We start from the raw sequence: 27,094 nt of genomic DNA on the forward strand, positions 1-27,094 counted from the left end.
CTTACAATTGCAGTAATAGGATTCCCACCCTCTTTACAGTCACAGTGGGAGCTAAATTCCTAATACATAAAACTTGGGGGACACAACTCAAGTTTCAGTGAGTTTTGGGGGAGCATAATTCAATCCACTACATGGTATGACTGTGTTTTAATGATTTTTTTCAAAGTACACTTAGTGGTTCTAAAAAGTACTTTAAATTTTATTAAGGAAATTTTCAGAGTCCCATACAGGCTAGCCGACAAAAAAAAATTACTTATTTCAGCAACACAATACTATATACTTGTTCTGTTTTTATTCATCTTCATCGATAGTTGTATAATAAAATAACACCTGTTTTTGTGTCATATGCTACAAGCAGGCATATAAAGGTATATATCACAGATGTAGTCACCAAGAGCACTAAGAAACTGCTAGGCTAATGAAAGGAATACATGGAAGTTGTAAACGGGGGAGAGTTGATAAAAAAATATTTGGATAAAAATAATCTCACTTTGGTGTTATTTAGGTTCTTAGGAAGTTATACCATATTCGTGTACTGTGTTAGATCATCTAGCTAATTATAGTTCATCTGAATTAATTTTTCTTTTTAGTTATTACTTGGTAAGAACATCATTAAATACAGTGGAAAATACAGTTTTTGCCCCTCATTTTTGTACACTTGATTTTGACTTTAATGTACAAAAGTATTAGTCGTTGCTTGAGTTGACTGTATACTTAAAGATTAATATATATGCTCTATCTTCCTTTAGAGTACTTGACTCTGCACATTTCCTGTAGCTTTGAAGACTTGTCTTTATTGTGGCAGATTAAAAGAGGAATGGATGGGAGGAATCCCACTCCCAGAATCTTAACATTTATTTCTTCCTTGATATGCTGACAATGTGAGAAAACAAATTTGAAACTCTCTTAAAGCCCTACTTTTAGAATATAAGTTGGTAATTACCCAGGCTTGAAACATTATCTAATTTCATAGTTTTAAAAATTTGCTTACTCTTTTTTTTCTCATTTGGTTTAAAATCAATGGTTGGGGTGGGAGGATAGGTTTTGGGGGGGGGGGGGTATATATATATATATCTCCAGAGTACAAATTATTTCTTAAAACTATATTAAGGCAATTTATTTCTGGTTTTTAGTAGTGAATTATTTAAATTTTAAGAAAGTGCCACAGTAAAGTCAGGATTGAACAATAGGCAGTAAGAAAAGCTAAGAAATATACAATGTAAAAATCTTACATTAGAGAAGATTTAGATGGGATTATGTCTGTGAGAAGTGGCAATTACCCAGGAAAAGGATTTAAATTGCATCAAAAGAAGTTTAGGTTAGGCATTAGGATTGATTCTGTTGTGGGAGAGGTCATAGACTAAATACTTTTAAGAGTAAAGGTAGATAATGCTCTGCCTTGATTTCACTTAGTCCTTTTTGAAAATGTAACCATGACCCTTTGAGAGACCTTTCAAGTCCTATTTTTCTATGAGTAAATTTGAAATATTTTGGACGGCATGCTTGATAAGGAACCTAATGAAGATTTATCGTACCAAGGACATATAATTTGATTCTACATTCACCTTTCTTATAACTTGACTGCATTACATAGTACTTACCATACCTTCATGTAGTATAAAATGTTGAGTAGAGTTGTAAGGGAATATTGAAACTTGACCCAGCATTTGTGTAAAGATAATTTCTTTATTGATAAACGTTGCTTGTTAAATGCTACCTTAGTGGAATTTGCAGTGGTGAAAAAAATAAACAGTATAATATGAGGGAAAAGTTCATTTTCCATTAGAAGAAATGTCTAAAGAAAATACAGGCATAAAAGTATAGAAGCAAAGGAACTGGAGTGATTTCTTTAGTTTTACTCTAATCCTAATTCTTCTATCCCAGCCAATTTTAATCAGTTCCTGTGCACATTTGGTTTTTTTGTTTTTGTTTTTTAAAAGATGACTGGTAAGGGGATCTTAACCCTTGACTTGGTGCTGTTAGCCCCACGCTCTCCCAAGTGAGCTAACCGGCCATCCCTATATAGGGATCCGAACCCACGGCCTTGGTGTTATCAGAACCACACTCTCCCAAGTGAGCCACAGACCAGCCCTCACATTTGTTTTTTAATCTGTACAATATTTTAAAACTGCATTTTTCTTAACGTTTTCATATAGCCAACCTTTCTAAAATGATTTTCCTGTGACATCTTTTAAAATTTGAACATTATAAGAGGCATATCTGTGGGATATCCAGCCCTGGTTCTGGTGGGTCAGGGAAGTATTTCTCTTTGTATTACTTTATTTAATACTGTGATACTTATTTACATATTTATATGTTCAATTTAGAGAATCCGGTGACTATCTTGAATGAAAGGATAAACATCTGGTATTAAAAGCTAGGGGCTGGCTGATTATTTCAGTTGGTGAGAGCATGGTGCTGATAACACCAAGGTCAAGGGTTCAGGTCCCTATATCAGCCAGCTGCCAAAAAAAAAAAAAAAAAAAAAAGTAAAAGCTTGGAGGAGAAAGGGAGTGGTTAAGTACCCAAGTACTCCCCTGTGCCATTCTCAGTAAAGTGAGCAGAGACTACTTCCATTAAGAGTATTTCTAAGATGGCTCACTTGGTTCTCTTGAGAGTGCTTCACATCTTAAAATCTTTCTGAGTTTATTTTATAGGTAAGGATGCACTTCTGCAAATATAAACTAAGAGATTTAGAGGAGCATGATAATAGAATATAAGATTTAAAATACCTTTTCAGTTGAAACCTGTATTGCACTCCACACTATTTGTGTGACCTTGGGCACATTACTTAAATGCATTCTTATCTCTAAAATAAAAGTATATCAGTTAGGATTGTGTTCATTTCAAGCATCTAAAAACCCAACTGGCAAAGCCTGGACAGTTAATGCAGGTTAACTAATTCATTATTTCATATCAAGGAGTTTGGAGGTAGTCAACGATTCAGGATTACCTAATTTATCAGGAAATTCTATTGCTTCCTTCTGATATCTGGAATACAACCATATCTCACCAGTCTAGTGACTACCAGTCCAAAGGCCTTACTTAACTTCAGTAGTCTCCTAATTGGTCTCTCTGCTTCTATCCTTGGCACTTTTACTCTTTTTTCAATACAGCACCTAGAGTAATTTTTTTAAAACATAAATTAGATCATATTAACCCCCATTTCACTCAGTAAAAGCCAGAGTCCTTTTAATGGACTACAAGACTTTACATGACCAGAATCGCTCACTCTGTTACCTGTTTCATCTCATATCCTTCTTGATCTCTCACTTTGCCCTGGGCTACACCGACTTTTTGCTGCTTCTCAAACATCTCAGGCATTGTCCTACCTTAGAGTCTTTTCACCAGGTGCTCCCTCTGCCTAGAATGCTTTGTTTCTAGGTATCTGCATGGCTAACTGCCATTCCTCTTTCAAGTTCAAATACCTTTCCAGTGAAGCCTGTTCTGATCACTGGGTTCTTTCTGACCAATTCTATTTAAATTGCCACCAACCACATCTTATACACTTGGTCCCACTTACCCTATTCTGTCTTTTCTTTTTTACTACAGCACTTGCCACCTTATCACATACTACATAATTTATATGTTTATTATGTTTATAGTTTACTGTCTGACTTGTCCTGAAATATAAGTTCCACCAGGGAAGAGATCTTGGTTTCTTGTTCACTGATGTATTGCAAGTACTCAGAAAAGTACCTGACATGTAGTAAGTGCCCAGTAAATATTTGTTGAACGAACGGATGAATGTCATCCAAGACCCAGGCTCTTTCTGCATTTCTGTTTTCTCATTGCTAGCACTTATGATTGAGTTCCAAGCAAGAGAAATATTAACTTTACTGTCAAGCATTTTATATAACCTGCTTTATTTTGTTTTGTTTTGGGTAAGTAAATAGGAACTTGATAGCCCTAAGTGATTCTTCTAAATTTATCAGTAAGGGCCGGCAGGTGGCTCACTTGGGAGAGTGTGGTGCTGATAACACCAAGGCCATGGGTTCGGATCCCATATAGGGATGGCTGGTTAGCTCATTGGGTGACTGTGGTGCTTACAACACCAAGTCAAGGGTTAAGATCCCCTTACCGGTCATCTTTTAAATAAATAAATTATTTAATAAATTTATCAGTAAGCTTTACTTGGAGAAAATGTCAAGAACAACCACTGACCACCTCTTGTTGGGTCTGATACTTTTTCTTTTTTTTTTTCCCTGTTGACTCGCTCCTTGATATTTTCATCACTTCCATTGTGTCTTCCATTTCAGTCTTCCTTCAGTGTTTCTATTTCTCCCAATAGCTATTTTTATGTCTTCTTCCTTCTTCCTACACTTTTTCCATTTTTGTTCTCTCTCCTTCCTTTATATGTCTATAACTTTCTCTGATCTTAATTCTGAATTGGTGTATATTCATTGTTTTAAAATCTGTTTTATGTTTCTGTTATTAATTTAACAGGATATAAGCTTTATATATATACATATATATTCTTTTAGTTAGTTCTTTACTTTCACGTAACCCTTAAGAAAAAGGAAAATTTTGCTCTTTTTCTAGATTATCATTTTTCAAAATTTATTCCTCAGAATGCCAGTATGTGGTGGAGTGAAAAAAGGGATCTGTAGTCAGTTGAGTTTTGTTAGCATAGGGTTTAACAAAGTTAAACGAGGTTTATTTCTTGTAGGACTTCTTACAGCACTTAATATAATGCTGCTCAATATGAATCTTTTTTCCCCCCCTCACCCAATATGAATCTTAGAGAAAGGAATATGTGTGTAATATATTTCAAACTTTCTGGATTATAGAATCAATCTTCTTTATGGAATACTGCATGAGACTAGTATTCTACAGAACTCACTTTGGAAAGCTGTTTTATAATATAAGTGGTATTAGGTATTTCCATTTAGGTTTGAAACGTTGGACTGTTTCTTAAATGTTGGGTACTAGATGTTTTGTCTTCCTGCTTGTTCTTTTTCCAATATCTGAGTGCCTGCTATTTACCAGCTATTGTGTATACCAAGATGAACAACTTATGCAAACTGCCTTCAGGTAATATGTAGTCTCAACAACTAAATAACTTACCTGATAGTGTGGGGAAAATTTCAGTTAAAATTGGAGGTCAAATTCTAGTGGGAAAAATTGCTTAAACTTACAGGATCAATGTTTTTGTTACATCTTTTTTGCCTTGATAATATAGGCAGCAAATATTTTTTTAAACCACAGCATAGATTATATTAGACATATATGTTAAATGCTCTGTTTCTGTTATAATGACTTTTTATGTGGACTGCTGTCTTAAAATGAAGTTTAATATGGTATGTATTTCATTTAAATATATAAAACGGAAGTTAACATTTAAACATTAATAAATGTCATTTTGACCATGTGTAGAATTTGACTTTATAGAAGGTTACCACTTTTCTTCAGGAACTTTATTAATTTTAAGGCATATTTTTATAATCTTGTAAAAAGGTAGAAGAAATTACTACATTTATTTTAGAGAAATAGAATAAAGGTATATTAACTGTGAAGTAAAATGTTATAATTGAAATTTTACTGCATAAAGTCATTAATCTGGGTAAACAGCAATTTTTTAAAAAATGAGATTAGGGCCGAGCCCGTGGCGCACTCGGTAGAGTGCTGCGCTGGGAGCGCAGCGACGCTCCCGCCGCGGGTTCGGATCCTATATAGGAATGACCAGTGCACTCACTGGCTGAGTGCTGGTCACGAAAAAATGACAAAAAAAAAAAAAAAAGAGATTAGATGAATAATCAAAAATCATCAAATATTGACTTTTTTTCTTTTATGAAATTTGATTGGTAATTTATTATGAGTAACAGGCAAATGTGAGCTTTTCTAGTAAAGGAACATGACTAATTGGGTTCATAGTGATTTTATAATGGTGTTTCTCTTTACTTTTTTATTTTTATTTCATGTGGTATTATATTTAGGTAAGATATTTATCAAAAATAGCAAAACCTTAAAAATAGAAATACTGAAGGAAATTTAGTTCTTGTCAAATAATGACCAAAGCTGATTGTGATTATTTACATCTGCTGCTAAGTTAAAAAAAATAAATAAATAAAAGAAAGAAATTGGTAGGCTGTTTCCCATTTTGGTGAGAATAGCAACTAAAAAAATTGTTGGGTGGAATATATAGAGAAATAAGGACTAATAAGTATCTTAGGACTCTAAAATTATAACTGGGAATATATTGTCTCCATCTGAAGATAAAATTATTCAGCAAGCTCAGGTACCCTTTTACAACTCTGATACTTTGCAGTGAGAGGTTTGGTAAGTTATTTAACCTCTTCCCACTCCTACTCCCAACCCCCTGCCATTTCTCTTTTTATATAATTATGAAAAGAGGGTAGCATATTAATTTTTAAAAGATGAACAAAAAGCTTTTTAGTTATTAAATTGCTATAAGATTCTAAATAATTACAGTGAGGGCAGACTAATAGGAAGCAGACTGAAGACACCTTTTTACTTAGTTTCTTTATTTTTTATTTTTATTCTTTTGTTGAAACATGATTTAAAGCAAAATGCCACTGATAAAGGAGCAATTTTACTCTTAAATCTAGGTATCTTCAAAGAACAGTAAAACATCCAACTTTACTACAGGATCCTGACTTAAGGCAGTTCTTGGAAAGTTCAGAGGTATTATTTCTACTTAAAATTTTTATATATAAAATTCCTTATTAAAATTTCTCATTTACATAAGAATAGATATTCAGTAAATAATTGGATTAATAGATGGAATAGAGCTCTTTTTTTTTTTTTTTTTGCTTAGTGTTTTAATTACTTAACTAAATTACTATCAAAATATCTTCTGCGCATCAATATTTATAGGATGATCAGTTTCTTTTTTGAAAATTTAAAATCAGATTTAAGAGAATGGTTTATAGATAGTCTAACTCTGAATGCCCTAAGTTATTGCTTAGGTGTCATGTAGAAATAAGTTTATTCAGAACTCATTTTAGAGAAAGCTGAATATGTGCTTGTGTGTCTACATTCTAATATCCTTGTTAAGGTTTTGAAATGTGAATTTGTGATTTGAAAAAGCCTGAATTATAATCATGCTGTTCTTTATATTTGAGATGTTTGGCACATTTTAGGCTTGTAAAGTTTAGAGTTCTAATTGTTATTGTTTGAGATTTTGTAAAAATTTACTTGAGACCCAGAATTTTTTAAAAACACTAAACCACACAATCCTAACTGAGCAAAAGGAGATTTTTCTCAAGATTTTCTTCTTCTTTCCTTATAAACAGTTTATTTCTGCAAGCATACAAGTGGCCAGTGTTCGGGTCTTGGCAATTTCTTAATATATTTTGACAAACAGGGTGTTTGTTTCATCTAAATGTAAACGTGCAAGAGAAAACCAAATGGAAAGTCTATTTTTTAAGTTTTCCTTTGAGAATGTACAAGTGTATTTGAGAAATTAGATCTCACTATTGAAATGTATGAGAGTGAAGAAAATACCACCTCTCTTTTTTTTTTTTTTTTCTTTTGGGGGGTTCCTTTTGTGCTCAGTTAAACCTCTAGGCTTTTAACCGGTTTGTTTGCCCTTATTTGTCATTCAATTCCAGCTGCCTAGAGCAGTTAATACACAGGCTCTGAGTGGAGCAGGAATATTGAGGATGGTGAACAAGGCTGCCGACGCTGTCAACAAAATGACAATCAAGATGAATGAATCGGATGCAGTAAGAGCTGATTTTTCGACTTGAATAATGAGATGAATTAATGAGCCCAACAATTGCATTTTAAAGCTGTACAAGTAGAAAATAGGATATTAATTTGCTTATTGAGTTTAGTTCTTAGCCACATTAGTTGTTCACCATGCTTATACATGGTTAATTTGTTGCTTTAAAACAGGGAATGTAGCTTGCTATTGGTAACCTAATTTACAATGGTTTGTTCTTTCTAAATTAGCTCCATTTTTCTTTTTTTTTTTTTAGTGGTTTGAAGAAAAGCAGCAGCAATTTGAGAATCTGGATCAGCAACTTAGGAAACTTCATGCCAATGTTGAAGCCTTGGTCTGTCATAGAAAAGGTTTGTTCGCCTTGTTATTTGTATGTTTAGTACCATAAAGCTAATTAAAATATTTTGTTAATTTTATTTAAATATTCTGAAGTTATTACAGAAGAGAGAAAATAATAATTGGAGAATGTTTCCTATTTCAACTTCATTATTTAAAAGTTTTTGCTCTATTTTAATTTAACTTCTAGTTTAGAAATAGAAAAATGCTGAGCTTATAAAACTATATTTAAATTTTGGATTAAAGTTGCTAACTTGATTAACTCTTTGCTAAATGTTTTTTACAATTTAATGGATGAAGAAATCTTATTAATTAGTAAAATCCTATTGATTAGTAACTTTGATTATAATAAAAAACTTAAAATTCAAAAATTGATATTTGAAAATTCTCTCGGAAGTATTTGTTTTGTTCCTCTGTTTCCTGGAAAACCCTTTGAAGTATTTTCTTCATTTTCAAACCACAGTATTTAAAAACCTTGATTGGGGTTGGAGGAAGATTTGGTAAAAATTCATAGAAAGGTTTAGTTTCCATTTTTTAATCCATAGTGAGGTATTTTGGTGTTTTTTTGGTTTGTTTTATTTTTAAAGAATCCAGAGCTTTTAATGTCACTTTTCCAAAATATTTAATAAGTAATTTAATGTATAACATTACCAGCAATACACTTTGTTAAGATAATTACAGAAACCTACTAATACATTTATTATTAAAAGTAGTTTGTAACAGCTTTTGCCATTTATATTATGCATCTCTTAGGGAATGGGCTTTATATTTCTTTTAGAGAATTTTACATAATTAAAGCAACAGAGCAATTTCCAGGCAGTGTACAGAATGCAACCTATAAACATCTATTTTTCTTTATTTGAAATATCTGAGATGGTCATGTTCAAAAATTGTTTTAGAGATTTGAATATTTTAATGAACATTGTTGCATAACAAGGAAAAAAGGAATAAGGTTTATGTGAATGTGTGTATATTTTACCTTTTCTCCTATAATCTCCTTAGAAATTATAGACATTAGTTTTAATGACAGATATTTAAAGGCCAAAGAATGTAGTGTGAATCAATTATGAGTGTTCCCAGTGATTCTCATATTAAAAATATATTTCTTGTCTTTTTTTAGGAATGAACAGTGTGTGAGCACTTTGAGGGAGAAAGAGGAAGCATATTATTATATTAAATTATTTAAGCATAGCTCATTCCCCTGGGCAGTGATGATTCCTAATTTTCGGTAGATCTTTGAGCACTTGGCATTTATGACCAAGGCATTTTAATGACTAATTGTTTCATGTTAATTAACTTAACATATTATTTTAGCAATCAGTGAATAGATAAAATTTAGAAAATTCAAAATCAATGCAATAATTTTAAAACTTTACTTGTGAACACTTAAAGTTAATGCTTTTTTATTTCAGAACTTTCAGCTAACACAGCTGCCTTTGCTAAAAGTGCTGCCATGTTAGGTAATTCTGAGGATCATACTGCTTTATCTAGAGCTTTGTCTCAGCTTGCAGAGGTTGAGGAGAAGATAGACCAGTTACATCAAGAACAAGCTTTTGCTGACTTTTACATGTTTTCAGAACTTCTTAGTGACTACATTCGTCTTATTGCTGCAGTGAAAGTAAGCCCTTCTTTACAATTTTTCTTGCATTCTTCTGACTTCATTGGTTTGCTTTATAAAACATTTGGTTTTTTATTAGGCCTGTATTTAACTCTGTAAATTTGTACTATACTAGTACATATAAAATAGTTTAAGGGGTGGCCGGTTAGGTCAGTTGGTTAGAGTGCAGTGTTACAACATCAAGGTCAAGGATTTGGATCCCTGTACTGTCCAGCCACCAATAAAATAAATAAATAAAATAAAATGGCTTCAAGTTGAGTATTCATAACTTAATATTTTCTTCCCCTATGACTTGACAGTACAGTAGAAAGAATAAATGGTGGGCCAGCCCATGGCTCACTCAGGAGAGTGTGGTGCTGATAACACCAAGGCCATGGTTTCGGATCCTTTATAGGGACGGCTGGTTGGCTCACTGGGTGAGCGTGGTGCTGATAATACCAAGTCAAGGGTTAAGATCCCTTTAGAAACCCCAAGAAGCTAGGCAGCATACTTTTAGAGTCACTGGATTAAAATATGGTGATAATTAAATTAAAATTGCAGTGTTAAGTTTTCTGGTGGGCCAGGAAAACTGTTTCACACCTGCAGCCTTGTCTAACCTAGACTGGCTTGCATACAAATGTATGTCATAAATTGGCAAGGGGGATGGAGGTCCTAAGTGGATGATCAGTGTAGACAAACCTACCCCTTTTACTGGAAAGGTTGGTTCTACTAGAGTGGATTAATATCTTGTCATACAAAGGGAAATATTAAGTTATGACTCAATCGATTTGAGATAGCATTGTTAGAAGTTTGAGTATGGTTTTCATTCTTTTTTTCTTTTAATTTCTTTTTTTATGTTATAAAGGTAGGAAAACAAATGAAGAAAAAGTTAATTTGTATAGTTAAGGTTGATTTATTTTTCTGAAATAATCTGACTTTAGTAGTCTTACCTTTACCATGGCTCCTACATCTATATCACAATAAACACGGATGGTTCTGGAATATTATGAAATAAGAAATTGAGCAGAGACCAAATTAGTTTAAATTTAGTATATCAATGAAAATCTAGTTGATATATATTAAGAACTTAAGGAAATATGAAATTTGAGGACATTTTGGTTAGCTTTTGCTCTGTATTGGGACATATTTTAAATAATCAAATCATTATTGAACACCCAAATTTTTAAATAAAGAACTGGTATGGCCCTGTTCCCCTAAAGAAAGCCGAGGCCTAAAATCTTAGATTGCTTTTTGGTTGTGTGTGTGTCTGTGTGTCCGTCTGTGTCTGTCGGTGTCTATGTAGGAGGTAAGGGGTTGGGATTATTTATTTGTTTTAAATAATAGTGACCTTTTCTGAATTTATTTGTGTTAGACGTATTATTTTTGTGATTTTGACCCAAATTAATTTGGCTGAAACAAAGTTAATTCATAATAAGGACTGTTTTAGGGAAACAAATGTATGGTTATTAGAGGGGGAAGGGGGAGGTGGAAGGGGAAAGGGAGAGAGGAAAAGGCGAAGGGAGAGGGGGAAGGGGAGAGATTGGATAAAGGGCATGAAGAATAAGTATGATTTGTAAGAATAAATATGCTAATAAATAAATTTTAAATTTTTAAAAAAATATGCCATATGATATAAATGCTGTCCAAATTTCATATTAATAAATGTTAATATTTTAATTTTAGTATTTTATTAAAATAATGTTTTATTTACTAATTATTTTATTAATATTTAAAATTAATATTTTATAAATTACCAAGTTATGATTCTTTGCACTTTTAGTAGAAATCTGGAGTTAATAAACTACATTTACATGTATATGTTATTTAAAAGTAATCCATAATAGTACCTACTAATTACCAAACATCCACTATGTTGTCACTCTGATATAACTTGTCATGTTATATCTGATCCACAAAAGTAGGCATCATTTCCACCCATTTATATTTGGGAGAACTATGGCTTGGAGAAATTAAATGAATTTACGCAAGGTCAAACAAGTGACAAATCTAATATTAGAACCTAAATTTGATTTTTTTTTAAATATGCTGTTTTTCTCTTTATCAGGTTCCTGTAGGAGCATGTATTTATTTACTGCTTCTTGATTCAAAATTTTTTTATTTGGCTTTTTTTTTTTTTGTTTTTTTTTTTTCGTGACCGGCACTCAGCCAGTGAGTGCACTGGTCAGTCCTATATAGGATCCGAACCTGCGGCAGGAGCGTCGCCGCGCTGCCAGCGCAGCACTCTACCAAGTGCGCCACGGGCTTGGCCCAAAATTTTTTTATTTGGAATAAATTAAAATAACTAGTTTAGTATTTTCTGGTTCATAAAATTTATTAATGCTTGCTTCATTTGTTCAATTAGTAAATACTAAAATAATACTAATATATCCTCAGCATCAAACTACAAAAAGGATTCTTAGTGGATTCTCTCATCCTACCCATCAGTTTTTTTCATGAGACTTCTAATTACCCTCAGAAGTTTACATTTTTATTTCTTTTCTCCTTTCACTTGTTCTTGTTCTGCTAGACCCCCTGAGAGGTGTGGATTTGTTTAACTTGTTCTGTTAGGGTCTTATTGTATGTTTCTTTCTTTAGTTCTACATACTAAATAAACTTCCACCCTTTTCATTTTATGTAGGACTGTCTTTTTATTTTTTATTTTGTTAGACCATTACTTTTTAATTGCTTTGCCATTTTTTTATTTGCTATTGGAATCTCTTCCTGCCATTTTTACTTAACTTCCTTTCTTCTTATGAGTTTTTTCCATTTCATTTTTCAAATTTTGACATTTTCCAATACGTAAATCTGCTTTTGATATTATTTAACAGGAAAACTTCCAATGTAGGTATGACACATTTTCCTATCGAATAGACATCCTTCTTCAAAGCATAAAATTCTGTTAGAAATCTTATTATATACCACATTTAAAACCCTAAAGGCTAGTGAAACGGATTTTGAGTATAGTTTTTTGGTTCTGAGCTCTCATTTTTCATCCAGCAACAGGGTTTTCTTTGTTTTGTTTTAAGCAAATGAATATGGAAATTTTGTTTTTGATATCAGCATGCTTCTTTTGTGCATCTTAATGTATTAGAATAGTATTTAAATACTCGGTTTTATTGCTTTCAATATTACAGCACTTTTAGTGTTATGAAATTATTTTACAGTGTTACTTACTAGCATTATGTCATTCACTTATAGGGTGTGTTTGACCATCGAATGAAATGCTGGCAGAAATGGGAAGATGCTCAAATTACTTTGCTCAAAAAACGTGAAACTGAGGCAAAAATGATGGTTGCTAACAAACCAGATAAAATACAGCAAGCTAAAAATGAAATAAGAGAGGTGATTACTGATTCTAAGTTTATCTCTTTACTCAGATCTTTCATGAGTCATTCATATGTGCATAATTTTTCATAAATTTTTTTCTGAACCATTCAACACTTAGCTATTTTTTCATATTTCTATGAACTGTATTAGAATTACTGTAACATTTTGATCATTATTGAAATCTCCAGAGCCCTTTTGTTACCTCCACATGATTATCAAATGGAAAAAGAAACATACAAGGATAAGATCTAAAAGTAACCTGTACATTAATAATTACACTTTTCTTTTTAGATGGTTAATTTGATTTCATATAATTACTTATTTTGTGTCTAAAAATGCTTTTAGAGGTAGATCTATCCCACTTTTAGCTGTCCAGGCAATATTATCCCCCATATATATGTATTATATATGGTACTTTAGAAAATTTGTATAAGTTTATTATAATTTATACACTTTTTTTGCCATGCTTCAATAAGGAAATTGAAGAGGTAGGACAACCTTTATATTACTAAAAATAAATGTACCTGCTCTTTGAAGAGTATGTACCAGTGTTTTGGTTACATAGTGAGAAAAATATCATTTTATTACTTAAGTTTTCAGTTATTTTATTTTAGCTGTTCCATTTATCACAAACCACAACATTTTGTTGTTTCTGTACTGAATTTAATGTTTACTGATGAATCTTCAGTAGACCATAATTCTACTTTTTTAAAAATCTGGTCATATTACCATTACATACAAAAATGTTTTTTAAATGTTTGCCACATAATTTTTCTAATTTCAAGTATTTCCATGAGCATATAAATTGTGATGAACATGTGTTCTTGAAATTATCAATATTGTTGATATATTCTGAAATAATTAATGATATTTTTACAATGAGAACATTTCACTGTGACACTGCTAATTTATTTGTTATGAATTTTGTACCTAAAATTTTTCTTAGTTATGTTTAATTAAACTGTGGACATTGTAGTTTATTAAATATTGGAATATTCTAATAATCTTGAGTAAATCTGGTAGTGAAATATTAATGGAAATTAAGCTGACATGCATTTTGACCACTAGAAAGTTAGATAGAAATTTGGATGATACTAAATTGAGCTTCACCAATATTATGCTTTCTCAGGGTTTTCAGGTATTAGTTTTAAATTAAATGAGTGGCCATGACAGCTGGTAATATAATTTCTTTTTCAGACAAGAATAAAATATTTACTCCTTTTTTTGTTTTGTTTTTATTAGTGGGAGGCAAAAGTACAACAAGGAGAAAGAGATTTTGAACAGATCTCTAAAACAATTCGAAAAGAAGTGGGAAGATTTGAGGCATGTATAATAGTTTTGCACTTTTCTTAACAAGGTCAAGTTTTGCTGTATTTTTGTGGTAAAATTGAATTTAGTTTTATACTAATGGACTTTTTTCATATATTGCACTTTATTTAATAGAAAGAACGAGTGAAGGATTTTAAAACTGTTATCATCAAATACTTAGAATCATTAGTACAAACACAACAACAGGTAAGCAAATTTTTTTTTAATAAAACTTACAAAATTTCGGAGTTTATTTTTGGTATGCTTTTTCATTTTAAAAGAGGTGATTAATGAAATAGGCTTTTAAATTCAAGGAAGAATAAGAAGTGGAATAGAGAAAGCCAGTGGCAACAAAGGAAAAAATGATAAAGTAATTGGAAACTGTCTCAGGCCCTTTTTGCTTCTCCTAAACACCAGGCAAAAGAGATATGCTTTTCCCAATATTAGGCTTTTTAAGTTTTTTTTCTTATTATTTCTACTGTTTGAGTTTTGTTTTGTTTGGGGTTGGTGGTGGTTGAATGCTGCAAGTGGCATTTATCTTCTTAACTACAGAAGACTGTGAGTTTTAATGATACATTAAATAAAATTTTGAAACAGGATAAGGTAATAGAGTTTTATTTCTGTATATTTTAATGTATTTTTTATTTTTTGTATATTTTAATGTTAATTTGATAACAGATCAAGTAATTTAATGTCTTGAATAGAAGGATTTCTTCCAGTCTTAAAATATGTGGCTCTAGAAACTTCTCTATGTAAAATTTAATAGATTATATTTTTGAATTCAGTGTCTTTAAATTGTACTTAGTTTTTATTTAAACAGTTCATAAAACTCAGATTTTTAAAATATGAAAATAAGTTATGTATTAATTTATTTTTACCACATTAATGACTACATACAAACTTGTTTTTAAAGGAATTATTTTATTTTTATTTATTTATTTTGGCAGCTGGCTGGTACGGGGCTCTGAACCATTGACGTTGATGTTAACCAACTAAACTAACTGGCCAGCCCAAGGAATTGTTTTAAATGTAATTTTAGTTTATAATTCAATCTGTTCTCTGGGCTACCCAGAGAAGACTGGCAGTTAATTCTCTCTAGTCCTTTTTTTTCCATTCTTGCTCAATATTTTCTTTTCTTCCTCCTTTTATCCCATTCTTCTTGGCTAGCAGTAACATAAAATGTGAATATCCTCTGAATTAGGAGATGTTATCACTTTAACGGTCATCATAGTTGTATTATTTAAGGTAAACTTTACTATATGGTAACGTGTGTTTCTATATACGATTTTGCATAAACCAAAAATATTGTAAGTTTTAGATTTTTGAAAATTGTATTGTTTACATCAAAAACTGAAATTAGCCAGGAGTAATTGTTTTAAATAACTTATATATGATTTATATTGGCAGATTTCAGATAAGGAAGTTAAAGTACCTTTAAGAACAAGACATCAGTAAATGTTAATCATGGTTAGCTATTTGTACAGTTTTTTTTTTTTTTAATGCCATACAGGCTATATGCATACAAATGACAAAAAGGTAATGAAGATATCTTTTATTTTTATTATCATCCACAGCTGATAAAATACTGGGAAGCATTCCTACCTGAAGCCAAAGCCATTGCCTAGCAATAAGATTATTCCTGTTGAGAAGACCTTGGATGTTTGTTCCAGTTATGCTGAATTCCACAGTTAAATCATTTAAAACCATCTAAATAAAACACTATATATTTTATGAATTACATGTGGTTTTTTATATATATATATATACTCTGACATTTTATTACAAGCTGCATGTCCTCACTCTCTTTGAATTAAGTGGACTGTGGCATGACATTCTGCAATACTTTGCTGAATTGAACACTGTTGTGTCTTAAATACTTGCACTAAAAAGTGCACTGCAAGGCCAGAGAATTTTACAATATTTTTTTTCTTTACAATATGCTCTGTAGTACATTTACCCTCTTTATGAAGTTAATTATCAATGCATTGATTAATGTTCGCTTATACATTCCTGTACAGAAATTATGATTTTGTGATTACAATAATAAAATGATATTCCTTGTGAAGTATTAGTAACAAATTATTTGGATATGTAAACATATTAGGGATCTTTTTAAAGCATTTTTAATAGAAAGAAACTTTTTCTACTAGATGTGTATAGGAAATGCTGTGATTCCTCAATTATTTCAATGGACAGAAAATGCTGAACTCTTAAATTATTAAATGCCTAAGTGAAGCTTAAATTATCTTATGTAACCAGCATAAACCAAAGAACATTTATCTCTTGATTGTCTTGGTTAAAGAAGAGAATAATTGTCTTTGTTTTTATCCATCCCTATTATAAGTGCCCAATTTAAGAATTAGGTAAAAAATGTATTTATGTGCTTCTGTTAACAAGTCCCGTGGATTTTGCTCATTTTCTGTTCTTGTCTTCAGAATCCAAGACTTTGCATATATTTAATTTATTCGTTGCCTTTTATTTTTTATTTTATACTAAAAGTAGATCATCTATGGTCATAATTGACAAGGAACGGTACTACAGTAAAATATACTGTGATTTGATGAATAACCAAGGGCAACACAAAGCAAATTTGAAGGGAAATGAAATTTACTTTCTCTTTGGCAGCTTTCTTACCTATTTTGTATTTGACTTAGATGGATGTTATCTAATCCTTATAATGCTGATGAAAATTGAAGTGATAACTGGTATCAGAGTTATTTTTGCTTTTTAAAAAGTATTCTTAAATACACTCCTCTTCAGGGCTGGCCAGTTAGCTCAGTTGGTTAGAATATGGTGTTATAACACCAAGGTCAAGGGTTTGGATCCTGGTACCAGCCAGCTGCCAAAAACAATAACAAAAAACCCTTCTTCCTGAGCTTAATGACCGTATCTCCCTTCCATAGGAATAAGATATGGTATGTGTAACTAAGTCATCTAATGGCTTACTGGATATCCGAGTATCCTCAGGATGTGTTTACTTCTACTTATTTTTGTTGAAATGTTAATCTTACTGTAGGTATTATTCATATTTATATTCCTAGAACCCAGAAGAGTGTCTGACAGGCAATAGGTTAATAATAAAGACTTGATGAGTTGAACAAGAAAAAAAATTGCAGAAAATGCAAAATAATGTTTGCTCTTTTAAGAAGAAACTGAAGCAGAAATAGTACAATCTTCTATTGCTGCTTCTACTGGAAATAAATCCTTTTGAGAAATGAGTAATTCATAGTAATATATATCAGATGCTATTTTGTTACCCTATTAATATCAAGCAAAAATAGGCTTACCAGTAACGGAGTTTCACTAGAATGATGTCCTAGTATTTATTATATCTAGGGTTATATTACTTCCAAAGGTATGGTTTATGCATGGGATAATAACTTGGTCGTTTAAGCCAAAATATTCTATCCGGCTCAGGTACATTCATCAGAATATTTAGTACCTTCAAATAAAATAATAAATATATTTAGTCTTAATCAAGTTGAAGAAAATAACAGATCCAGACTCTATTTTAGACTTCATTCTCCTTACTCATGTTTACTAAAAGATAAGGAGTGTGTTTGGAATTTCAAGTAAATTATATAAACCACTGATACCTACCATCATTTTAACAGGATTTAAACACACCACCCATCAATCTTCATGTCTCTCGTTCATATTTCTAAAATATTTTCCAATTACAAAATCGTTTAGTTTTGTAGGTCTGAATTATTATTTTTTAACCAGATGGAAAGTTAAAGAAGGTCTAAGGCAGCATAATATAGTGGAGCAAACTGATCCTGGGTTCAGCATGCATGTGTTTAGCCTTGCTTGTGTTTAGTCACTTAGTAGCTGTATGACTTTGGGCATACATCTTATCTATAAAGTAAGTGCATAAAACTCTTGATTCCTGAAGTGCCTTTCTGCTTTAAGATATTGTTTAAAATATCAAACTTCAATATAAATATTTTTCTATTAGAAAACCAAATTCTAATCAAAGACCACTTTCTATTGATAAAATAAAACAATGCTAGAGCAAAATGAATGTATGTAAAAATATAATTTCACATATAAGTTTTCTTGATTGTATTTTTTTACTGAATCTTTTCAGCTCTTCAGCTTGTTTTATACATATATTTATACTAATCTTAAAATGCCCTTGTTTTATTGGTGCTACTCCTTAAACTTTTTTCTTTACTATCTAAATCTAGTAAAGTTTTCCAAGTTCATTGTAAAATTGTTTCATAAGTGGTTTTTAAATATAAGCCTCTTAACATAATTATTTTTCTTTAAAGGAAAGAAGTCAGATGAGTAGAGAGAGAAAGGTATATTCCTTTAAAAAATGCTTCTTAATCTTAGTGTCTGAGGGAATTATGAAGACTTTTTTTTTTTTTTTTTTTTTTTTTGGTCTTAAATAAGGGATGTGACTAAGCTAAATGGCTACTTCAGTTTTCTTGTCATGGCTCCCTGCATTGCAAGGGTAGTCGTGATTAACAAGAGTCAGGGAGACAGCAGATACTTAATAACAGTAACTACAGATAGGCTAAGCAAAGTAGTCCTGCTTTAAATTAAGGTGGGGGGATCACTGGTATTGAGGAGGGAAAATACCACCTGTGAAAGGGAAGTCCAGTCACTGGCTTAGGAACTTTGGAGGCATTTCCAAATCATATTCACTAGTCAAGAAATATGTGTGTTATGATTATCTCTGTGTGATTTAGTCATTGTTTCAAAGTATTGAAAAAACTGAATGAAATCATCATCCTTTTATCTGAAATTTAGAATAAAGTTTCATTCATAACCCTCACAGTGAAGGATATGGTTTCAAGTAATAAAGAAAGTAAATAATTGGCCAGATATGGAAATAGTAAGAAAAGGGAATTGCAACAAGAAAAATGTGAATAACTGTTCGTTATCCTGCCTTTGAAGAGGTCATGGTAATCTATGGATGAGGTCCTTAAAGTTTAGACCAATAGAAATATTATGTGAGCCACATGTATAATTTAAAAATTTTCTATAGCCAAATTTTAAAAAGTAAAAAGAAACCAGGTACAAGTAATTTTACTGTTTAACTCAGTAGCTCCAAGGCATTATTTTAACATGTAATTCAGTATATTAAAAATTATTAAGATTTTACATTATGATTTTTGTGTTTTTGATATCATTTGATATTTTAAGTTTTTGATATATGGTACTTTCATCACCTCTCCGTTCAGACTGGCCATATTTGAAATGATCAATTGTCACATGTGGCTTGTGGCTATGATATTGGACAGCATAGACTTAGATAAAACCTGTGGAAATGAAATTGGAGAGGGAGTCTAATAGTTTATTTACCATCCTGAACCCAGTGAAGAAATTGAAGCCGAATAAAAGATACTCATAGGTGTTGCTCTCACAGGCAGGTGCAATTTAGGTGCAAGACTTTATAGCATATTGTTTTGCAAGTAGTGGGTACTAAGCATCTACTATGAGTGAGTTGTAGTACTGTATTATGAAAAGGAAACTTACAAACTGTCTAGTACAACCTCATTTTACAGATAAGCAAACAGATCCAGGGCTTAAGATTGAGATGCTTTTTCCCCTTAAATCTGTGTGTTAACCTTGTGTGAACATTCTTTGAAAATGTATAAGTTTTACAAGGTTCCTGTTCTAATCATTAACATATAGAATTGTAGGAAGTTCTTCGAGATATCGAGAACCTATTTCCTCAAACTGTTGCTTCAGAAAATGGTAAGAATAGAAGATTGTACAAGAAAAGGGAAACTGTGGCTTGCTGTCTAATGTTTTAATGCACACGAAGAAACAAAGTGCTCATCTTCCCTTCTCCTGTTATTACATACTTTTTACAAGTTCTCTAAAGATTAAATACTTTTAAGTATTTTTCTTAACTGGGTGAAATGGAAACTTTGTAATTATAGCCAATCAAAGTGAAGCTGCCCACTTGTTAATACACAGAAATTTTTTTTTTTTTTATTAAGGCCAGTTAATGGGATAATCCATTTCAAGGGAGTACTTTGACAGAAAAAAAAGTTCTATTTTAAATTTATATATGTGTAACTTTAATAAAAACTAAAGTCAGACCAAATAAAACTATTTTAACAATAAATTGCCTTCTTAATGCTTCCATAGTCAAATCTCAAGTTATCTTGATTTTAACCTGTATATATCTTTATTTCAAATGTTCTCACTATACATGTTTATACAGTGTGTGTGTATTTGTGTGTGCATGTATGAGAGTAGGCTTTTAAGCCAAACTTAAGTTTTTAAATTTCAGTTAAAAATGTTTCTCAGCCTCCTGTAACTAAGATGTAAAGTCAAATGCCTATGTTTTCAGAGTTATGACGGTTAGATGTCATAATTTTACCAAGACCCAACTTGAGTTGATTCTATTTCTGAAATCTCTGCCCTTCTCATTTCCACTCTCTCTCCCAGAGTCAAGATCTTGTGACCATTTACGCGAACTATCTTAAGTCTCCTAAGAAATACTGCTCTTTAGTCTCTTTTTACTCTTGACAGTCCTACAACCTGCTGCTAAATTGATCTTCCTAAAGAACTCTTGTCACAGTACTATGCTCAGAGATCTTCAGTAGACTCCCTACAGTCTGCAGATAAAGTCCAAATGCTCCAAAATCTCGTTTCAAACTACTTTTTGTTTTGATTCTTTCCCTTTTCCTTCACAACCTTTTGTTAATGATACCCCTTGTCTGAGTTACCTTTCCCTTTTAACAGCAATTGTTTAGATCCTACCCATCCTTTAAACTTTAAAGCCGAACTTAAAGTTTACATCCTACATATATCCTTTTAAGTGCTCTAGCTAGAAGGAAGGAATCTCTTGATCTCTCAATTGAATTCTAATAACACTTCGTTCCTTTCAGATTGTACTTATCCATGTCTGTCTTGCATTAGGGTTGCCTGCCTTACTGCCTTGACTAGTCTGTTTCTTGAGGAATGACTCTGCCCTTGTTATTTCTCATAGAACCTAGTGTATTACAGCCAAGACAGTATAACAGAGTGATTAAGAACACAGTTTTGCATCCTGGCTCAAGAACCTACAATATGGCCTTTTTTTTTTTACTGGTAAGGGAATCACAACCCTTGGCTCGGTGTTGTCCGCACCACGCTCAGCCAGTGAGTGCACTGGGCCATCCCTATTATATAGGATCCAAACCCACGGCCTCGGCGCTATCAGCACCGCACTCTCCCGAGTGAGCTACGGCGTTGGCCCTACAATATGGACTTTGAGCAAGTTATTTTTCTCTAAAACTTAGTTTCCTTATGTGTACAATGAAAGTCCTCCTTCAGGTGCTCCTTTATGGGCTTTAAGATAACAAATGTGAATTTCGTAGCAATAGCAAGTACTTAATAAATATTAGCTTTTATACATCCAATCAATGTTTACTGAACACTTAAACATCCCAGTCTGAACAAAGCACCTGCATTACAATTACTTTATCTTCAGGGCTTCTTCAATGTGTTCATGCTTGGCTAGGGTCTAAATGGGCTTACCAAAAAGATTCGCTCCCAGAATGGTCTGCCCTAGGAGATCAGATTTGGGAGCCGTGGGCCTGAGAATCAGAGATGAAGGGGAAAAATGCTTGCAGTCAAAATCAGTTTGTATTCAGCCAACCAAAGTTTAGAACTCCCTCCTCCCCCAACACACACACTACAGAGATACTCTACTGTAGTTAAAGAGTGTTGTCAGTAAATGTCAGGGACCTTTAAAGAAGCCTGGAGACTCAGAAGGAAGGGTAAGAGCAAATGTGGTTGATTGCTTAGGGAAAGAGAAGTTTATTTCCACACAAGTGTAAGAGTCTTGAATATGTTGCAGACTAAGGGAAAGAGTAGTCACTGAAGAAAGATGGAGAATGAAAAGATCATGAGAACAATAATTGATGGAGTGGGAATTATCCAGCCAAGTGATGGTCAGGGCCTGAACCACAGCAGTGGAAGTAGGAGAGGAGATAGTTCAGAGAAATGGAAATAAAAATGGGCAAGTTTCAATTATTCATTTATTCATTTTGAGATCAGCATTGATCTCAAAATCCTGGGTAAAAATAAAGTCTAAGGGAAGAGTGCAGGAAAAGTTAGGTAGACAGAAAAAGCCTCAGAAAGAAGCAGGGATATTTCTTCCTCTGAACAAAAGGAAAGGGATGGTTGGGTATATTTGGAGATGAAAAAAGTTCTATTATTTCAAGACTGAAGGTTTTTATTTTCTTGGTGACGTAAGAAATTAAGCCATCATCAGTAGTGATGATGTCAGCAGGAAGACCAAAGAAGACTGGGAGCCAAAAGAGAATGGTATCTGTTTATGAAAAAGAAATAGAGGGCCGGCCCGTGGCTCACTTGGGAGAGTGCGGTGCTGATAACACCAAGGCCCCGGGTTCGGATCCCATATACGGATGGCCGGTTCACTCACTGGCTGAGCGTGGTGCTGACAACACCAAGTCAAGGGTTAAGATCCCCTTACCGGTCATCTTTTTAAAAAAAAAAAAAGAAAGAAAAAGAAATAGAGATGAGTAAGAGGACTTCTTTAAAAAATTTATTTTATTGTTTATGAATATTTATGGGGTACAAAGCAAATTGTTACCACTCGTGCCTAAGATGTGATGGCCAGATCCATACTGGCAGCATGTCCATTACCACAAATTGTGATTATAGGCTGTGTCCTCAACCCAATTATCCCCGATCTCCCTCCCCATCCCACTTTCCCCACTCCACTTTATCTTCCTAAGTATGTTTTCTCCCTCTGCAAGTCCAATGCACCACTGTGGTCTTTCTTTCCTTTCTTGTTTATCTCTTAGCTCCCACTTATGAGAGAGCACATACAGTATTTGTCCCTCTGTGCTTTGCTTATTTCACTCAACATAAGTTTCTCCAAGCTCATCCATGTTGTTGCAAATGGGAGAATTTCATTTTTTATATGGCAGCATAGTATTCCACGGTGTATATATAGCACAGTTTCCTTATCCAATCATCCGTCAATGAATGTGTAGGTTTGTTCCTTATCTTGGCTATTTGGAAAAGAGCTGTGATGAACTCGACATGATAATTTCCATTCCTTTGGGTATATACCCAGAAATGCGATTGCTGGATCATATGGAGGATCTATCTGTAGTTGTTTGAGAAACCTCCATACTGTTTTCCATAGTGGTTGTACTAATTTACAGTCCCACCAACAGTGTAGGAGTGTTCCCTTCTCTCCACATACTCACCAGCATTTGTTATTCACCATCTTTTTGATTATAGCCAGTCTAACTGAGGTGAGATATCTCAATGTGTTTTTCATTTGCATTTCCCTGATGACTAGTGATGTTGAGCATTTTTTCATGTACTTATTGGCCATTTGAATGTCTTCCTTTGAGAAATGTCTATTCAGTTCCTTTGTCCATTTTTTAACTGGGTTATTTGTTTTCTTACTGTACAATTGCTTGAGTTCCTTGTATATTATGGATATTGATCCCTTGTCAGATTCATAGTTAGCAAAAATTTTCTCCCACTCTGTAGGTTGTCATTTCATTCTCTTGATTGTTTCCTTTGCTGTGCAGAACCTTTTTAGTTTGATATAGTCCCATTTGTTTATTTTTTCTTTTGTTGCTTGTGCTTTGGGGCTCATGTTCATAAAGTCTGTGCCCAGACCTAGTTGCTAAGTGTTTCACCTATATTTTCCCTTAGTAATTTTACAGTTTCAGGTCTTATGCTTAAGTCTTTAATCCACTTTGAGTTGATTTTAGTACATGGTGAGAGGTGCATGTCTAGTTTCATTCTTCAACATATGGATATCCAAGTTTCCCAGTACCACTTATTGAAGAGGCAGTCTTTTTCCCAATGTATGTTTTTGTTCCCTTTGTTAAATATCAGATGGCTGTAAGCCTGAGGGGTGATTTCTGGGTTCTCTATTCTGCTCCACTGGTCCGAGTGTCTATTTTTATACCAGTACCATGCTGTTTCGATTAATATAGCTTTGTAGTATAATTTGGAGTCAGGTAGTATTATGCCTCTGGGTTTATCTTTTTTGCTGAGGATTGCTTTGGCTATTCGTGGTCTTTTGTTGCTCCATATGAATGTTGAGATTGTTTTTTCCGTTTCTGTTAAGAATGTCATTGGTATTTTGATGGGGATTGCATTGAATCTGTAGATCGATTTGGGTATTATAGACATTTTCACAATGTTAATTCTTCCAATCCAAGAGCATGGAATGTCTGTCCATCATTTTTTGTCTTCTTTAATTTCTTTCAATAATGGTTTATAGTTCCCGTTGTAGAGATATTTCACCTCCTTGGTTAAATTGATCCCTAGGTATTTTATTTTTTGTGTGACTGTTGTAAATGGGCTTACTTTCTTGATTTCTCTTTCTGTTAGCTCATTATTGGAGAATATAAATGCAACTGATTTGGGAGAATTTATTTTGTATCCTGCAATGTTACTGAAATTATTAACCAGCTGAAGGAGTTTTTGATAGAGTCTTTAGGTTTTTCTATATATAGTTTGTTATTGGCAAATAGGGATAGTTTGACTTCGTCTTTTCCAGTCTGGATGCCCTTTGTTTCTTTCTCTTGCCTGATTGCTCTGGCTAGTACCTCCAGTACTATGTTAAATAGAAGTGATAAGAGTGGGCATCCTTGTCTTGTTCCTGTTCTTAAGGGAAAAGCCTTCAATTTTTCCCCATTCGGAATGATACTGGTGGTGGGCTTGTTAAAGATGGCTTTTACTGTGTTGAGATACTTTCCTTCTATACCTAATTTGTTGAGAGTCTTTATCATGAAGGGATGTTGAATTTTGTCAAATGCTTTTTTGGCATCTATTGAGATAATCATATGGTTTTTTCCCCTGAGTTTATTGATGTGATGTATCACTTTAATTGACTTTCGTATGTTGAACCATCCTTGCATTCCTGGGATGAATCCCACTTGATCATGGTGTGTAATTTTTTTGATGTGTTGCTGTATTGATCACTAATATTTTGTTGAGGATTTTTGCATCTATGTTCATCAAGTATATTGGCCTGTAATTTTCTTTTTTTGTTGTGTCTTAATCTGGTTTTTGAATCAGTTGGCCTCATAGAATGAGTTTGGAAGAACAGCTTCTGTTTCAATTTTTTTTAATAGTTTGAGGAGAATTGGTATTAATTCCTCTTTAAATATTTGGTAGAAATCAGCTGTAAAGCCATCTGGACCTGGGCTTTTCTTTGTTGGAAGATTGCTGATTACTGCTTCAATCTCGTTGCTTGTTATTGGTCTGTTCAGGTTTTCTACCTCTTCTTGGTTCAGTTTGGGTGGTCTGTATGTGTCTAGAAACTTATCAGTATCTTCCAGGGTTTCATATTTGTTGTCATACAGTTATTTACAATAGACTCTAATGATTGTTCATATTTCTGTGGTATCAGTTTAATGCCTCCTTTTTTATTTCTGATTTTTGTTACTTTGGTCTTCTCTCTTCTTTTTTTTTTTTTTTTTTCTTTTCTTTTTTTCTTGTTAACCTAGCTACTGGTTTGTCTAGTTACCTTCTCGAAAAACCAACTTTTTCTTTGTTGATCTTTTCTATAACTTTTCAGGTCTCTGTTTCATTTAGTTTTGCTCTGATCTTTTTAAATTTTTATTTCTTAATTTTTAATGAATCATAATTGATTATACATATTTTGGGGGTACAATGTTGACATACGTTGATCAAGTCAATATTAGAAGCATATATATAGTTACAAATTGTACTTATTCTTTATGCCCCTTGTCCAATATCTCCCTATCCCCCCCATTCCTCCTCCCACCTCTGATAACCCTAGATTTCTTCTCTCCTCTGAAAGAGTAATGGTTACTCTGTTGATTTGTTGTAGATGATCTGTCCAATGCTGAGAGGTGTGTTCAGTTCCCCCAATGTTATCATAGATCAGATATATGCTTCTTCTGTCATTCTGGAATGGGCTTTGTGGAGAAAGACATCCTCTTCTTTTCTTTGGTCTCTGCTGGTGACTCTCCTTGTCTCGATGCACTACAGTGGCTGGTGGACCATCAGCATGGTGGTTGTAGCATCTATCTGCTTTCGCAGCAGCCATGTTTATTGTGGTGGCTATGGTGGGCCACCCACCTGGAGGTGATGTTTTTGGCACATTTCTTGATGCTGTCTCTGTGCCTGGTTGTGGCAGGGATCCAGGCCCAGATCCAAGCCTCAGGTCCCCGGGCAGGCCCTGAAGCTCTGGTGGTGTGCCAGGTTGTGGGAGGGGGATCCGGCCCCCAGTTCCATACCTCAGGTCCCAGGGTGGGCCCTGAGGTGCTGGTGGTACACCTGGGCCAGAACTAATTTTTTGTCCTTTGCTTATTTCTAAAATGGGGGAACTTCCTGTGGGGACCAGTGCTTGAGCTGTGTGGTTTAGCTAAATTGCTGCCTTGCTGCTGATTCCCTAGGGAAGGCTTTTTGTGCAGCTCAGGGTTTAATGGTTGACCTCATAGGTACTTGCAGCTCTCCAGAGACCTGGTGCACCTGGGCTGTGTAAAAACTCTGATCTGAGGGCCGGCCTGTGGCTCACTCGGGAGAGTGTGGTGCTGATAACACCAAGGCCATGGGTTCGGATCCCACATAGGGATGGCTGGTTGCTCACTGGCTGAGCGTGGTGCTGACAACACCAAGTCAAGGGTTAAGATCCCCTTACCAGTCATCTTTTAAAAAAAAAAAAAAAACAACTCTGATCTGAGCCTGAGTTTTTTTCATCAAACTGCACCCCATGCAATTCTTTATTCCTGACCAGTCTCCTTTGAGTGATCCTTCACTGATTCGGGGGCAGATCTGTTGACCTTGCTGTGCTCCAGTGTTCCCCTGATGAGCCTGTCTCCCCCACCTCCTGTGCTGCAAACACTTCTCATGGGATTGGC

The 27,094-nt window shown here is 33.5% G+C and overlaps 1 protein-coding gene across 1 annotated transcript in view; it reads left to right on the forward strand.

Annotated features, from left to right (window-relative positions):
• The window catches only part of SNX2 (sorting nexin 2), a 56,082-nt gene extending 40,087 nt beyond the window's left edge, over window positions 1-15,995 (forward strand). The window contains exons 8-15 of the mRNA XM_063085501.1: window positions 6,570-6,645; window positions 7,575-7,688; window positions 7,944-8,037; window positions 9,436-9,641; window positions 12,819-12,962; window positions 14,190-14,270; window positions 14,391-14,462; window positions 15,830-15,995. Of these exons, the coding sequence (XP_062941571.1) occupies window positions 6,570-6,645; window positions 7,575-7,688; window positions 7,944-8,037; window positions 9,436-9,641; window positions 12,819-12,962; window positions 14,190-14,270; window positions 14,391-14,462; window positions 15,830-15,880 (838 nt within the window). The 3' untranslated portion in view covers window positions 15,881-15,995. The remainder of the gene's footprint in view (window positions 1-6,569; window positions 6,646-7,574; window positions 7,689-7,943; window positions 8,038-9,435; window positions 9,642-12,818; window positions 12,963-14,189; window positions 14,271-14,390; window positions 14,463-15,829) is intronic.
• The last annotated feature ends 11,099 nt before the right edge of the window (window positions 15,996-27,094 follow it).

The sequence above is a fragment of the Cynocephalus volans genome, chromosome 2, assembly GCF_027409185.1.
Source record: "Cynocephalus volans isolate mCynVol1 chromosome 2, mCynVol1.pri, whole genome shotgun sequence".
NCBI lineage: Eukaryota > Metazoa > Chordata > Mammalia > Dermoptera > Cynocephalidae > Cynocephalus > Cynocephalus volans.